This window comes from Diadema setosum, chromosome 6 (assembly GCF_964275005.1).
Source record: "Diadema setosum chromosome 6, eeDiaSeto1, whole genome shotgun sequence".
NCBI lineage: Eukaryota > Metazoa > Echinodermata > Echinoidea > Diadematoida > Diadematidae > Diadema > Diadema setosum.
Genome location: NC_092690.1, coordinates 10819687 through 10836595, shown reverse-complemented (window position 1 = coordinate 10836595; position 16909 = coordinate 10819687). Strand labels below are relative to the sequence as shown.

At 37.8% G+C, this 16909-nt stretch overlaps 1 protein-coding gene across 1 annotated transcript; it reads left to right on the top strand.

The window, feature by feature from the left end:
- The first annotated feature begins 866 nt into the window (after positions 1-866).
- LOC140229522 (netrin receptor UNC5C-like) lies at positions 867-16475 on the top strand. Its single transcript, XM_072309769.1, has 8 exons — positions 867-898; positions 4462-4627; positions 12287-12426; positions 13457-13613; positions 14305-14629; positions 15088-15356; positions 15647-15775; positions 16422-16475. Exons 1-8 carry the CDS (start codon positions 867-869, stop codon positions 16473-16475), a joined length of 1272 nt encoding a protein of 423 aa, XP_072165870.1.
- The last annotated feature ends 434 nt before the right edge of the window (positions 16476-16909 follow it).

The window sequence follows — 16909 nt, the reverse complement described above, 5'->3', positions numbered from 1 at the left end:
ATAGCTGAGATCCTTCTGAAGCATAATGCTGATGCAAACGCGCAGGATGGGTCTGGACAAACGCCCCTCCACTATGCTGCCAAAAATGGCCAAGTTGGTATCGTGCGCTGTTTGATCAACGCACACGCACAAGTAGACCTACAGGTCAGTATTTGTCATAAACTTTTAAGTAACAATTCACAAGAATTTGGGATCCAGAAAGAATTCACTTAACGTACAAATATATCGTTAAAAACGCCGTAAAACTCCTTAAAAGTTCGTATGAGGTAGCAGACTGACCCTTCAAAATACGTCTTTAAACAAAACAGAAAATAACGGTATAGAGGAGCTGATGAGAGAGAGAGAAAAGGAGCGAGAGATAAATGTTCAATTCTTTTGGCTGGAATCATATCTAGTGCCACGTCATTTTTGTCGAGCCCACAGGAGGTGAGGGGAGACTAAGGCATCGCCTGCGGCGTCTGTCCGTCCGTCGTCTGTCCGTAACGCTACAAAAACTTGAATAACTATTTACTGGGGATTTCAATTTCAATGAAACCTGGAGGAAGATTGGTTATACAAAGTTACACATTTTAACAAACATGAAGTCACCTCAAGGTCAAAGGTCACAGGCAGGGGTCAATGAACTTTAGGGCTAAATGTTAAGTTTTTAGGGCGCGTTTCGATTTTGGCTCATAACTTTTGATGTGTATGTCTGTTTGTGACCAGACTTGGATGGTAGATGTCCCTTTAGAAGTTGAAGGTCACCACATGGTCAAAGGTAACAGACAAGTGTTAACACAACAGGGGTCAAATTTTTACGGCGTGTTTCAATTTTAGCTCAAAACTTTTGATCCATATATCCGCTTGTGACCAAACTTTGCTGGTAAATGGCTCTTGGGGAGTTGAAGGTCATCACAAGGTCAGATGTCATGAGCGGGGTAAATGAACGTCCCGGAGTTAGAAATAATTTCTTGTACGCGAATGGACGAGACACATTTTGGCACTTGCCTTGTTTGAACTGTGTATTTTTTTTTTTCGTTTATTTTTTGTTTTGTTTTTGTTCGTCTTTTCATGGAGAAATATGAAAATTGACGGAACAAAAAAAAAAAATCTTGATATTTACGTGTAGTCAAAGGACGGATCTACAGCTCTTCATCTCGCATGCCGTCATGGGCACTGGAGGTATGTGCACGAGCTTCTGAAGGCTGGGGCCAAAGTCAACGAAAAGACGGAAGAAGGCTTGACGGCTCTTCAGATTGCAGTTAAAAGGTATCATTTAGTCATGCAATACTTATTGTGCGTTCTATACAACTAATCAAAGTGTGCTGAATTTGGAAACTTCACATTCTGTCGTTTTCCTTCGTACAGCTTCATTTCAAAAATCTAACAATTCAACTCCACTGCCAACATAGCCAAGGGGAAAAATTTTAATTAGCAAGTTATCTTTGGGATTAGGGATTAGAGTATGATTGTAATGGGATAATCTATACATTGAGTCCTATTACGGTACGTGTGCACCTTACACTTTCGTCTTCTTTCTTTGCTATGGAGATGCGAAGCAATCGAATTCAATTGCAAGAGAGAAAATTCCAATAGGTGCTTTATTACCGTTAATAATGGAAATATTACTGTGTGATATTGTTGATTCATCGAGTGGTATTACTCGGGGAGAAAGGATGCACTAAATTATAAGTAGTCTTACATCATTTTCTACTCGGCAATAATAAGCATTCGAGGAGCGATGTTTTGTTATACTTGTTTGGCTACGATTTAATCACGGCTATATAGCAGTTATTTAATTTGTACATCAGAGTAATACTGACATCCTCAAGAACACTGATCACTCTAAAAAAAAAAAACGTCCCCTAAATACTCTAGGCGGGCCTATACAAGCCAACCAATTATAGCCAATTACCTATAAGTCGAGCTCAAGATAGGAAAACTATCAAAATCTACAAACTATCTTGAAGATCACCTGACGTTATATCTGTCCAATCAATATCAAAAGGTAACCGTTACCTGTAGCCAGAACATTTTTTTTTTTTCAGCAGATTGCGTCCATTTTGGGAATGGTGACGTTTTAAATGTTAACAATTTGAAAATTTGAAAGTGGAAAAAAAAAACTCTGACGGCACAAGTGTATAAATGCAGGACATGGTATGTTGAATTAATTTTGGGGTCTTTTGGTTTGGTTTGGTTTGGTTTGGTTTGGTGTGGTTTATTAAGTCTGCATTTTCTTTCTTCAAATACAATGACAAATGAAAATGAAGTGATACAGGGTATGCAAAAAAAAAAAGGAGAGTATAAGATACAAATCAATATAAGAAATGTTTAATTTCATAACAAAATCAGTCTGTAATAATGCCATAGTATCATATGAATCAAGCATGTATTAAGATATGAACAGAGAAGAAATCAATATAGGGGACAGTCATCATAAGCAGAGCTTGACATGGATGTGGCACTATCTTAAATATACGGATATATTACAAGACCAACAAATCTACGCATACAGAGCTTAATCTGAACGTTGTATACCAAACTAATTTTGCTGATTTTTATCTATTTTTATATTTTATGTTAATCATTCAGCTTTAAGTTTTCTGACCGTACAATTCATGTGGCCCTGCATCAGAAAAGCAACAAAAAGTCGCCAGATATTGGTTTCAAATTAATGGCAGATTCTAAAATACCAGATTCTAAGCTGTAAAATGGTGTATGTAACTCAATTCAAACGGACCCTCGTAACATAACTACATATAGAAAGGAAGAACTCTTGAGTGGTGTGTACTGAGAAAAAGAGGTTCTGAAGTAAGGTATCTATTCAAGTTGTTGGTCTTACCAAGCTGTATTCTGCGCAATTACTGGGACGAAAATGGATGTAAAACTCTCAGCAACAAAGGGATTATGATATTTCGCAAAGTTTTTTTTTGTGTTGTTGTTGCTTTATTTTAATGAAAGAGGGTCTCTTAAACGTACTTAAGCACAGAATTCTTCACAAAAGGGTTTTAGAAGACTGCCAAAGACACCATTTCCCATTCATTTTATGATCCTAAATCTTAGGATAATGAAGAAGAAAAGTGTTATTTCCCTCTGTACGAAAATCTCAAGATTGCCAAGGTTGACCCGTTTCACTTGACCCTTTGTTTTGTTTTGTGCGACTTTTCGTTGGTTTTGTGATGCAGAGGCATATATAATCACATCTAGGATTGACAATTTTATTAAATTTGTCAATTTCCACATGCGTAAAGAGCAATTATGGTGAAGGTGAAAATTTAGGTAGCTTTCGAAGTATTGAGTTATGCACGTGTTCTGCCAGTACTTAATCACGTCATAATGTTTCATTTGCTTAAATAGATGTTTATATATTTGTATGTGTATGCATACATACACTCAGCAAAAAAAAAAAACGAAAAAAAAAGAAAGAAAGTAAACACTTTTTCAAGTTAATCTTGTATTAATCTAGTATTGTTTTATGTACCATGTTAAAGGTAATTTGATTTGATATCACCCTAGCAGGTCAATAAGAAGGGAAGCTTTACGCATGAGTATACACATTCGTTCTTCTCTTCCAAGGCACAAAAGTAAAAGATGCAAATATGGACAAGTTGTTATTCTTCGTATGTGCTCTTACATGTAACAATGAGAACAAAAGACGAATTCACCGCAATAAGAAATGCAACTTAATTTACAAAAATAAATATATGATCTCTATAATGTCTCTTCAACCCTTCAAAGATAAAAAAGGCAAAAATAATGGAAAAAATGAATCTCCAGTCAGATCCAAAGTTAAAACACATAAGACGAGAAGCAATGGTAACAAAGATGGTAGAAATTTGAAATGCTTTTCCAAATGAAGAAAATGTGAAATTATGTTGTTGGTTTTTCTAGAATTTGTCTCATGCTTTTTTAAATTCAATTCCTTAATCAAGAAAATAAAGTGAAAAAATTCTGTCCATTTTACGACCTTTGCGGCTTACTTCTTATGTCATTTATAGCTTGTGTTGACAGAAAATTCTTATGTTCCTCTGTATTTTCCCCACTATGGTTTTGTTTGAGAATATAAAGAGAACAAGGTTCTGTTATCATTGCTATCTTGAGGGGCATTTGCCAACGAATTTCGATATGTCAGTTTCTGCAATTTTTACTTTCCTGCCTAATATGTTCGAATATGTTCACTAATGCGTATTTTTGTTTGTATATATAAACCTACCAGGTTGATAGCGAATTAAATGGCATTTGATACGGTATTTATATGACACAATGATTTTTTTTTTCTAAATCTTCATTGAAAAATATTAACCGGAAAAGGTGTTTATTGCTGAGTGTGTGTACGTATATATGTTCATGAAAGTGTGAATTATGGAACATTTTGCAAACCACGAGTCGTTCAGTACCAAATTTCTGTAAGATGCTGATGTTGTTATCTTAAGTAGTCAATAGATAAAATTACAACTATTTTTCTCGTCCTTGTTTGCGAAGTATTAGGAATCAATATAATATCGTTGAGATCCTTCTGCGGCACAAGGCCGATGTAAGCGTCAAGGATCGCTTCACCGGACAAACACCTCTCCTTGATGCTGCTGAGAAAGGATACGACAGGATTGTACGCTTACTCATTGAAGCACAGGCAGAGGTGGAAGAGAAGGTCAGTGTCTGCAATCCAGTCGAGACTATACTTTAGACATAGGCCTGATATCTTTAACGTGTTTATGGTGCTTTTCTCTAAAGTTTTCTGAGGCACAATAAATCGCGTTTGAGGCATTTTCGGTTATCAGATAAACGCAACCGTGTTTTAAATCTCATGTAGAAATGACGATTTGAACAAAGAGAAAAAAAAAAACACTTTGAAAAGCGTTTTAGAGCACGATTGCCTTTTCCTCGAGTAGTAAACGGAATGCCAATTTGAAACCTGTTTACATTTCCGAGGTGCCTAGGTCATCTTCCAGCTGTTTCCGGTAGCCGTTGCGGCAGAAAATCTCGAGCCATATGCGTTTTCTCCAAAGACAGATACCTACTACATCGGAGTATCATCAAGGCCCAACTCCAGTTTGTAATTCCCTCATGCTCTGTGTCATGATGGGGTCAACATCACCGGCAGTGTCCATCTCTCAATGAATGACGCTGAAAAATAGAGGCCAAGTAGGCCTAAGTTCCGCAAGCGGACATCCTTCTTCGGCGTGGAGAATAAATTGAACAAATGCGCAACAATTTGAGAAACTTGAGCTTCAAGAGAGCATAGATACGCATGACTGGCTATTGCAGTAAGTACAACACAATACAGGAGGACCTACACACGTCATCGGTAAAAAAAAAAAAGAATGAAAAAAGCGCATCTCAGTTGACCTCTACTTCCCCGGGGCAGCTGCGCAGTGACAACACTCAAATCAAGTATATGACTGCATGATGGTCCTCATAAAAAGCAGAGAAACGTTAACTTTGCTTTTGCTGGCAACAAAGACATGACGTTGGTGAGCTTACGTTTCCGTGTTTACAACTAGTATGGCCTCTGCCATAATTTTACCTGCACGAGGGTCAAGTTCAAGTCCCTTAACTCTTTCTGTGCCAATGAGTCGAATATGCACAAATTCCACACACATACCACTGGACAGGATAGAAGCGTGGCACCCAAAGAGAATCCCAATTTAAGAGGGTTTTCAATGTTGATGAAGTAATGCCCATGCTGTGAAAATGATGAGACGGTGTCAGATCCGGGGTCATCCCACGAGAAGACACCCACGAGTGTCATACGGAGACCGACATAAAAAAGAAAAAGAAAATAGGTCCATGAGTCATGCATCCCACAAGTTATAAGGCTCACGAGTCATACAGCCGATGAGTTCGACACTGCGCAGGAAAGGCTCACGAGACCGAGCATACGCAAACAGACTTACGAGACCGACACCAGGAAAGAAAGCCTGCGAGACCGACACTATAGGCAAAGAAGGCTCACAAGACCAACACTAGACAAAGAAAGCTCATGAGACCGACAGGATGAACAGCGCTATCTACATGTCGATGACAAGTATGAACCTGTAAAGGGTGTTCCATGAAGGGGAAAATAATATACTGGCGGCTGCAATTTTATCAAGCTATCTAGCCAGATATTGTAACTAATTCTACTTTTACATTGTTTACTAAGTATACGATATTGAAAATCAAGATTTTTACTTTTTTCAACCTGGTCAGTTTATGTTTAATTACAATGTAAATGCACTTCCCAGTATTTTCAATCCAATGTTCACACGGAACCAGTCTTTTCATATTTATCCCACTAGACAATCTATAATGGGTGCCACACACCCCTCCTGAGAACTTTATTGGCTCAGAATACATTTATATACACCGGTCCTAGATTTTGGAATTCACTGTGAAATTTTAAAAAAAAAATCCCCATCTTTGTATTCTTTTAAGCGCTAGTTGATTTTTTTTTCTATTAAATCCTCTCTGATATGCTTTAAAAAAAAAATAGCTATAGGTTTCGTCAACCTCAGGGTTCATCATCCATCCACCAATCATTCAATCACTGAATTCATTATTACGTAATGAAGTAGCCATCACAATCCTTGCACATCGGGATGCAGCACCAACTCTATGAAGCACATTCTCATTAGGCGTTTTTACATCAGCCCGGTGAAAATCCAAGCTCGAGATAATTTTCGCGTCGCGAATTAGCGCGCTATTTTCATTTCCTATTCACATCAGCCCGAAGAGAATTAGTCCGAAATTTTTTTCGAGCTTATTCGACAGCTGAGCATTTGCAAACAGCATCAGTAATGTGTGCAATTTCAAAAATTCCTCATGATTTGTGTGCAGTTTGCCTCGATCGATTGGGTCACACACGCTAGGCATGATGGGATGCGTCGCGCTAATTTCTTGAGGCGTTTTCACATTATCAAATAGCGCGCTACTTCGCGAATTATCCCGCTTATTTCAGAAATTTCCCGAGTTGTACTCGAGAAATTTTCTCGATCAGAGCGATACAATTAGCGCGCTAATTTGTGTTCACATTATCAAATAGCGTGCTATTTCGTGATCGGGTTAATTTCCCAAGTCAGAAAAAAGCGCGCTATTTCGAAACATCGGGCTGATGTTAAAACGCCTAATCATCCCCTGTTCCATTTCCCTTGTTCAGCGTGTAGGCATTCTCTCATTCTCTCTTTTTCTTTCTTTCCTTCCATTCTTTTCATTTATTCTGACGAGTTGTTTCATGTTGTTGTGTTTCTCCTGTTTTGTCCCGTCCTGTCTTATATCATATTTGTGACAAGTGTTTGTAAATAAGTAATTCATAAGTTTTTTGAGTTGTTCACAATATACAAGCTTTGCTTTTTAGTCGACCTCTCAATTCTTTTCTTCTTTTTTTTCAACTGAGGCATGTCTTTGTATTATTTTTGGCCAGTATGCGCTCTTACGTTTATCGGTATCATTTATCTATTGCAAAGGCAAATGTTTGTGTTTATGATGTAATTCCTGATTTATCTTGTGCTATGTTTTGTTGGAAAAAGAAGAATGAATATAAATGAATTGAACTGAATTGAACATCAACGTCAAATTTGTATTTCTACACTTGTCGCTTTTAGGGGCGGTTCTGTCACGCAACGGGGAGGGAAATTGTTAGCGATGTTTTTTTTTTTTTCTTCTTTTTCAAAAATAAAGTTGTACTCTCCACAGGACCCGTCCCCGAGAAAATGTAAATAAACAAAAAAAGAAGACAAGAATGATGTATGGTTTAAATTTAGATCTTTGCTAAAGCCATCGTGCTTTGTTTTAGTAGGCTTTCCCAATTTCTAGCTAGAAGATTGACATGATGCAAGGTTTTTTTTTTCTTTTTTTTTTTCTTTCTCGCTTCTGTCACAAGCACACACGCAAACACAATTAAAGATCTTTAACATTTCAGGGGACTATATATGACAACTGACGGGGTAACACCTTAGCAACTCTACCTATCCATCTCTCATATCTTCCTTGTCCCATTATTGAAGCCTTTCAAGCGTAGTGTCGGTCCCGTGGGCTTTGTTTGCGTAATGTCGGTCTCGTGATCCTTTCTGCGTATAGTGTGGAACTTGTGGGCTGTATAGCTCGTGAACTTACTTTACTTGGTGTCGAACTCGTGGGCTGTATAACTCTATAGTGGGGTGCATGACATGTGAGCTGTATGACTCATAGCTGTATTACTCGTGCGTGTAGGTCTCGTGAAGTGTACCCGTCAGATCCTGTCCAGAAGAGCATGTCCAGTAGTATGAGAGTCTTTGGACCAAGCTTTTCACATTTGTAACATAAATGACAAAACATTCCCTTGCCAGATCTCGCTCGTAACTGCGGAGACATGCATTGCCTGCATTGTACATCCAATAATAATAATAATAATAATGTACATTTATATAGCGCTTATTACAGTAGTTTCTAAGCGCTTAACATTTAAATCTTAAATTAATACATATATAAGGATTTTGAAAAACATAATAAAATTATATAACATTACATTACATAAATCCAACAGGGTAGTGATACAATCTTTTTTTTTTTAAGTGTCATTGCTTCTCATGTGGCATGAATTACATGTGATATCATTGGGACATCTGCTTTTTCGTGTTTATATATAGGCCTTTAGTCTGACTGTCAACGATTGTTTCCACTCCTTAATTCAATGTTGACAGAGGAGTGTAGAAAGTTCCCTTTTATTATATTTACTCTTCTTGGCAAGGTAGATCTGTCTGGGGAGTGTGGCTTTAGTTAGTGGACTCTTTACCACCATCACGAATGTAGTAATTGTACTAACATCTTCAAGCAAATTTAAGATGAATTTGGCCGTTATATGTCTAACTATCTTAGCCTCTTCTACAAAAGAGATTTCAGCTGAAGCAAATTTGCCCTTTGCAAGGCTATAGTTAGCAGTTACCAGGTTCGTCGAAGAGATGAGTATTCTGGGCAATCTAATGTCTTATTCCTTCCCGATATTTTATATCAGTTTTTATCCTATAGAATGGCTCTCATTCTTAAGTTCAAGTTCATTTTCATTTTCATTTTTCTTAATCTCAATATAATCAATAACATATACACACACTGTACGTGAAAGTAAAAAAAAAAAATATCCACATCACGCTTCATTTCATTTTTGTCCTGACTGTTATTTTGAAGACTTCCTTGCAGATGGGAGCAAAATGCGTCTGGCTTGTAGTGCGCTGTGATTGGATATGAGTCGGTTTATTCTTTCACCTGTTCTTGGAGAGAGTCGTACATTGAAAGTCAACCCTTGCCTTGCGTATTCCGGTTTGCTCCAAATTGATCTGAGGAAAATGAGGTCTATATATTAAGCTCAGTGTGTACTCAAAATGTACTAGATGTTAGTTCTGCTTTACCTTCAGCCGACTTCACTTCAAAAAAAAAAAACGAGACCGGGTTTCCATCCAACTTTTTACTATCGAAATTCATTTCTACCAATTCTACGAATAGTCGAAGAAAACAAGCATTCAGCTGTTCCGACTCAGCATTAGACAATGGGCTCATCTGCACCCTTGAATTCATACAAAACAGCCGCAGTGCTACAGTGAATGTTGTTGTTGGGGGGGGGGGGGTATTTACAGAGAGTGCTGTATGAGACGGACAACCCTTTGTTGTCATTCATTTAGAATAAGCTATGAGACATAACCAATAATTGAAGAGTAATATCATGAGTATTCTCAGGCTGCACGCAGTCCAATGGCTGCGGGAAATCAACATTACAACAATGATACACATTTTGATGATTTTTTTTTTTACCTCAAACTTATTTAACTGTTTTCATTCCTCTCTATATTTGCCTCAAGCGTGGTTCATCCTTCATCACTGACAGGGTTTTGAACTTTTTGAAGGGGGAGGCGAAGCAGAAAGAGGGGGTACATCACTTTATTTATCACTGAACTTTGTAACATTTCAAAGGTGCAAGTGTAGGGCAGGAAGTTTTTTTTTTTTTTTTTTTTTTGGGGGGGGGGGGGGGGGGCTCGGAAGGTTTTTTCGGTCCGTTATTCCATGTAGGTCCATGGTTATTCCCACCCTACCTTCAAAAACATTCCGCTGATGAACACCCTTTGCTCTGTAGTTAGCTGCATGGTCAGGCAAGCTCATGATCACGTGCTAATTTACGACCATATTCATAACCGAACCGCCTGTAACATTCCCTTTTACCCCCCTCCTTTCATGTTTGTGTAAATTCATTGAAGCTTGAAGGCCATTGTTATCTGGGGCAGGCGTCGGGAAAGCTAACTACTCCTTATTTACTATCTATCTGGGTAAAATGTAAGGATATTTTTCAAATTAAGTTTTCCTCGAGCTTTTCCTCTATTATTTTTTACGCATGGGATATCATATGAAAGGAAAAAGACTGGATATTAAAGCTTTGACGTTATTTTTTGCAAAAGATTGCTGTAAATTCTAAAAATTCATTCAAAGTTGCCATTTGCTTGTGCAAATAAAATTTTAATAGCACCACTGTCTATTGTTCCAACTCAGTCATGCATGAATTATGAACAACGTGTTGTACATCAAATGAAAGAAGAGAAGTGTATCTTTCAATCCATGTACAACTCATAAAGGAAATATATGAGTATGATCGCAAAGAATTGCAATGAAACTCGGTTTGGTTTTTTTTTTTTCTGCATGGGACACGCTGTATTGTGAGGTATCGGACACTGTAGAAGTGACCTAAAACAAAAACCTTTGGCAAGAGGTACTCGATGTCTGGCAACTGTAAAATGAAGTCTCATTTCTATTTGAAAAGCACATAGAGGAAAGTGGTCAAGAAGTGTCGGTCTGATAAAAAGGTCTTCCCAATGTCTCCCAGTCTGGGGAGATGTTGATCTCTGCAGGTCGCTTTGAAGCTCCTCAAAGGTTTTCTCACAAGTGGGAAAGAAATTTAGGGTGCTGTTCGTTATTCCGAAGGTTCGCTATTCCGAAGATTCGTTATTCCGAAGGGTAGTTAATCCGAAACACATAAATTCCCTACACCTAGAGGTTCGTTAATACGAAAATGAAAAAGGGCTTGTTAATCCGAACATTTGTGGCGTTATTCCGAAGGTTCGTTATTCCGAAGATTCGTTGATCAGAAAATGAAATTCGGAACAATGAACCTTCGGAATAACGAGTCTTCGGACTAAAGAGCTTTCGGAATAACGAACCTTCGGAATAACGAACCTTCGGAATAACGAGCTGTAACCGAAATTTAATTAGCCGATAATTTAGATAAAGTTAGCATTGGATTCATTAGCCATTACTACAAAAATTTCATCATAATTCATAATAAAAGATCTAAAGGTTTACAAAATATATAATACATACGGAGTATATACGGAAATGCTGGAAATGTTGGGGGTGCTAAAAAGCAGTGTTTGTCTGAAATTTAGGGTGCATTTTTCTCACACATAACACATTATACAAAAAATTGCATGACTGATAGACTGATGTATGCATAAAAGATAGAAAAAAAAACTTTAAGGAGTTCTAAGGATATGAGGACACCATAATTTGCAGTATCGCCAATTTGTATTATGCATACTTCACGCAGATCAGAATGGAAAAAGCCGTTTACCGATAAATCAAGACTCTAAACATGGGGTATTATCTTTGAATTCACTATTCATTAAACTCAAATTTTCGCAATGTAGTTTGGCCTGTACTTTAAGAAACTTCAAAAAAAAAAACCTTAAATGGAACCCAAACCTGAATATAAAAATGGATTGGATAAGAGCAGCAGTATTAGTAGAACAAAGCGACATTTGAGGAAATTCTGACAATCTAGTCAAAAGTAATGAATTCTCAAAGTTTCGGTGTAGTCATAGTTGGTTAATGGGACTAATACACTTAATAAAGTCATTATAGATAATCGATTACAAGACAAAATAAGTTACATGTGTTCAATCTTCTATCTTAGTGAAAGAGCACTTGTCATGCCTCTTTCTAAAAACCGAGGCAATGTTACCCCTTATGTGTTTCATTACCAAGCCGATGGAATGTGTACTTTAATGGAAATTGAAATTTGAATGAATTCTCCTGATATTTTTTTTACATGTTTGTCCATAATAAATTTCCTTCAAAACCCATTTATAACACAGACCAACAACAGCATTAAAAGAAACTTATCCTTAACTTTTTTTTCTTGTCTGAAAAAAAAAATGTTCCGTTGTGTAGCCTTAAACAATCTTGCTCTCAAAGTTCATTATTTATCTTGACATTTGTTTTGGACACTAAAGCGCTTAGTCCATGTTATCATTGCATCTGCTTTGAAAGCTAAAATCTTACTTTGTTATGTTGTCCTATTCAATTTCTTCTATAGTCTGGAGACGGATCGACTGCTCTGCACCTTGCTTGCAGGAATAGACACTGGGCATGTGTCTACGAGCTTCTGAAGGCTGGGGCAAGAGTTGACGAAAAGGCAAATAAAGGCTTGACGCCTCTTCATATTGCGGTTCAAAGGTAATCGCTGTCAGGCAGTATACATGATACTGCGTCTCACCAATGACATCAGAAAATCACGTTATATCCTCCTTTAAAATTATCATTCTCAATTTCATTCCGGAAGAGAAAAAAATCAGAAAAACCACTTTTTTTGCGCTTTTCTCTGTCACGTATAACTGACCAATAAATGACAGATACCTCGGTTCAGCCATTCACACATTACTTCCATATTTGATGGTCCTAATTGTTAGTTAATATTTTCCGAATAATGCCCTGGGTGAAGATGATGTAACTATTTTGTGTGTCTTTTAATTTTATTCATTGCCGATTCCGGGTTAAAACTTGGGGGCCGGGGCAAAATTGACTGCTAGTTTTAACATTTTGATATAATTTTGGAAAAAACGTGGTCAATTCTTTTACAAACTTGGTACGTATTATTAAAAGTGAGTTACAATACACGAGGAGTTTGAATACACAAAATGCAACCTAGAATGCATACGCTCAGCCTCTTTTAAAAGTTCTTAAATGGAGGTCGTCACATTATTGTCCTTGTTTATCAGAGTTTAATACTCCTAAATGAATATCTGTTTTAGCATGTAAACTCTTCAAACAGGACGCCAGGTCGTGTTTCATAAAGCTGTTCGTAAAGTTACGAACAACTTACTAGCGACTGGTGATCAGTTCTGATGTGCTATACTTATCAGAATTTCCATAATTCAGCACAAGAACTGATCACCAGTTGCTCGTGAGTCATTCGTAACTTTACGAACAGCTTTATGAAACACCCCCCCCCCCCCGTTCCTGTGGCGGTCACGAGTTTCCTTTGTTCATAGCCTGTAAACATATGTGTGGAAGGTGGACTAGCGATACTAGACCTTCGGGTCTCTTTTTGTCGTATGTGTGTGCGTGTGACTCAGACTGTACGTGTGTGCGTGTGTATCAGTGTGTGTGTGTGTGTGTGTGTGTGTGTGTGTGTGTGTGTTCCGGAATGAAAATTACATTCTCGAAACTTCTCTGTTGGGCCATGTACATGTATATTAATTTCTAGGAATGACTTCGAGATAACCGAGATCCTTCTGAGGTACGAGGCCGATGTGAACACTGAGGATAGCTTCGGACGAACGCCCCTCGATTATGCTGATGACAAGGGAAAACTTGATGTTATGCATTTGCTCCGTGACGCGCATGCTGCCGTAGATTCGAAGGTATCACTATCTAGGATTGGCACTGGGTTTTTTGCAATGTTCGTAGGTAGAATTGTGCGTTATTCTGAACATGCAAAAATCTTCGTAAATACCTGGGGTCGTTAATCCCAATATTTTTGCCATGCTCTTCTTATTTTCCCATGTTTTTACCTTCCTTTTTTATATTCCTCACAGTGAGGAATACTTTCTATCCCTTTTTATTCATTTTTTCAAATAACGAACCTCCTGTCAAATCCTATTGAAACCATGTATATCTGTATGATTTTTTTTTTTTTTTGCATTCATGATGTTTGTTGCAGTCACTCAAAAAACTCATTTTATGCAACGCTAGTTGGATGAAAGTAGTTCATTAAAAGAGGTTGGAGAGTTTGATACTGTAGTTTTATGTAATACTGGGTAAGAGTTGTAGCCTAGTTCATAAAAAATAAAGAAGCATGAGATGTTGCCTTCGGATATACACTTCATATAAATGAATATTACTGATATAAATTGAGGCTTGCATATCTTGGTGGTTTCTTCCTCCCATCGACTCCCAGTGTAGGTCGTTCCCTTGTCGACTAACGATTTCACCTTTGCCGATCTTTCTTTACATAAGAAATGCATTATTATTAAATGATAGGCAATGCTCCTTTGCTCTAATCTTTGCCATAATAAAAAGGTTGTATCTATCGTCAACACCTCTTCATAACAGACAAAAGACCAGGCTAATCCACAGGTAACAGGGACATTCAACGAAGCAGGTGGCGAGCTGGTCTTGGAAGAGTACGGGGTGAGGATGCTGATACCAGCAGGTGCCATTGACACAGAAAGGCGGCTCATCTCGCTGGAGCTTCTCTGTACAGCTCCTCGAATTGATCTATCCCCGGATGAAATGGTAGTATGTTGGGCATTCCGATGCGAGCCGTCCCATCTGGATTTCAAGAAATCAATCACAATCAAAATGCCGCACTGCGGTGAGATGGTCGTACCAGACAACGTTCATACCGTTTTGTACTCCTGGCCAGAGTATAAAAATGGTAAGACTCCTTTCATTTCGTATCATTACATTTTCATATTTGCATACTAGAATAATAGCTTCAGATTCATGATGAACATCAATTACTAAAGGTACTTAGGCTATACAGGGATGGTGATTATATCACAACCAAATGAACGTGTTAGACTTGGTCAGTTTATCCATCCTTTCTCGTTGGATACAGCTTAATCGTGTAAACTCTGTTTGTTCTTACAAGACTTCGATAATGATGATAGCACTCACACCGGTGTACAAACCATACATGCCAATACACCACACTTACCACTTACGAACGTATTTACCCATATTATCAAACACAAAGAAAATATCAACCACTATGGCTTTGAAATTATCATTCATAACAGAGAGTGGATCACAAAGGATTGTGCATGTAATCTCGCGCCAAAGAAGGTGCCGTAGTGAATTTGATGTAATACTGTACCGGTTTCTGCTGCCTAGGTCAACCGTACGCGGTGACAAGGATCGAAGGACGGCAGGAAGAGGGAGACAACGATGTGCCGACATGCATTGTTCGGAAAGGTTATCTGGAGCTTCGCATCAATCACTTCTCTTGGTATCTGGTGTCGCTGATTTGGAACAGCATTCCGTCATGGCGGCGCATCAGGAAACGAGTTCTTATTACGCCGTACATGCCCAGAACAATGCCGCAATCTCGAGTCTTACATTTGAGAATCCACGTGTACGATGATGTGGAGGGTCACGACAAGGTACCATTTCCTTGACCTGATGAAAGACGCAGATTAATAGAGCTCAATAAATGATTTCATTTTCAAAATATTGTAATTTCCTTCTTGCATGTGAATATACGATGTAAAGTCTACTCAATTTAATAACTAATACAAAAAAGACAGGTTATCTCAGTGACGACGATAGCGCAACAAAATATCCAGAAACGTTAGCAGCTATAAAACAAAACACTTCATCGTGTTTTATTAAGGCATTGGTGTTTTCTACGAATGTATATAATTATGATCATACCAAAATTCGTCCCCCACAGAAAATCCTGTCCGAAGAACGCGACTCTGGATATAACATCGTGCATCCTAGCACGGATCTCAAACTTGATCCAGGAATAGACGTTACTGTGCGATGCGAGGACCGTACTTCACAAAATGTCCACGATAAAGTAAGGAATATCGTATCATTTTTGCCTTTGTTTTTGTTGGGTTTTTTTTTTCTTCTTCGATGCGATTAACTTTCAGTACAACTTATCCGAGAGTTAAACAATACGGGAAATTGGTTGAAATGAAAAGAGGCAAAAGTAAATGACAAAAAATGCGCCTTACGAGCTTTTTTAACCTTGCACAAGAAAAAAAAAATACAAAAAATATACAAGACTTAGAATACAAATGTTATTTAGACTGAGAAGAATAGGAGATCAAGAATATATTAAGCTCAGTCCCCTCAAAGTTACCAAACTCTAACGTGTTTAACGAGACACCCCACAAAAAATCAAATCAAATCAATTACAACAACAAAAACACTCCAGCATGTAGCTGAGTAGAATAATAATAAAAAAAGGTTGTATGACAGAACATCAAATAAAGCAATCTGATGTAATGGTGACAACATTTCAAGTAGGCTACAAATATTTCAAGATGTACTCAACTTTTTTTTTTCTGACAACATCGACTCAATAGAAATAATACGACTATGCCAAACGTACTATGGTAAATAAGACACCGATTATACAGTGTTTCAGTAAAAGCCGTGATAAAAATCATGGCTTACAAACTCTGATGAGATTCGAACCTACCACCTCCTGTCACAAGCGTCACATCAACTACACTACCGAGCTTCCAAGCCAAGGGTGGGTTCCCTTGTAGCAGCGGTTGTGCCTAAATTCAAATCATGATTCCTGCATGTGTCGGGTTTACAACTAAGTATGAATAAACATTTCTCGCAAAATAAAATTCACCCTCTGTATAACCTCCACTGATCATTGATGGTATTCGATGAAACACTATGTCTTAACTTCCAGTGATCATAATTCATGAAAACTACATTGCATTCATAATGATGAGTTTTGTTTTGCGAGGAAGGTGCAGTGACATTGAAATGAAAGAAACGGCGATTCACTTTTCACAAACCAGATGAACACGATGGAGAGTTCACCGGAAAATAGTCGTATCTTGCACTAAAGATGTTATGTATTGCATTTAGTTATCCACCTTTTCAAGAGGACTCATGCAGTCACTTGTACATCTTCATAATACTACACATTAATGTTCAGTTTGACATAATGCGTATTTCTTTGCCA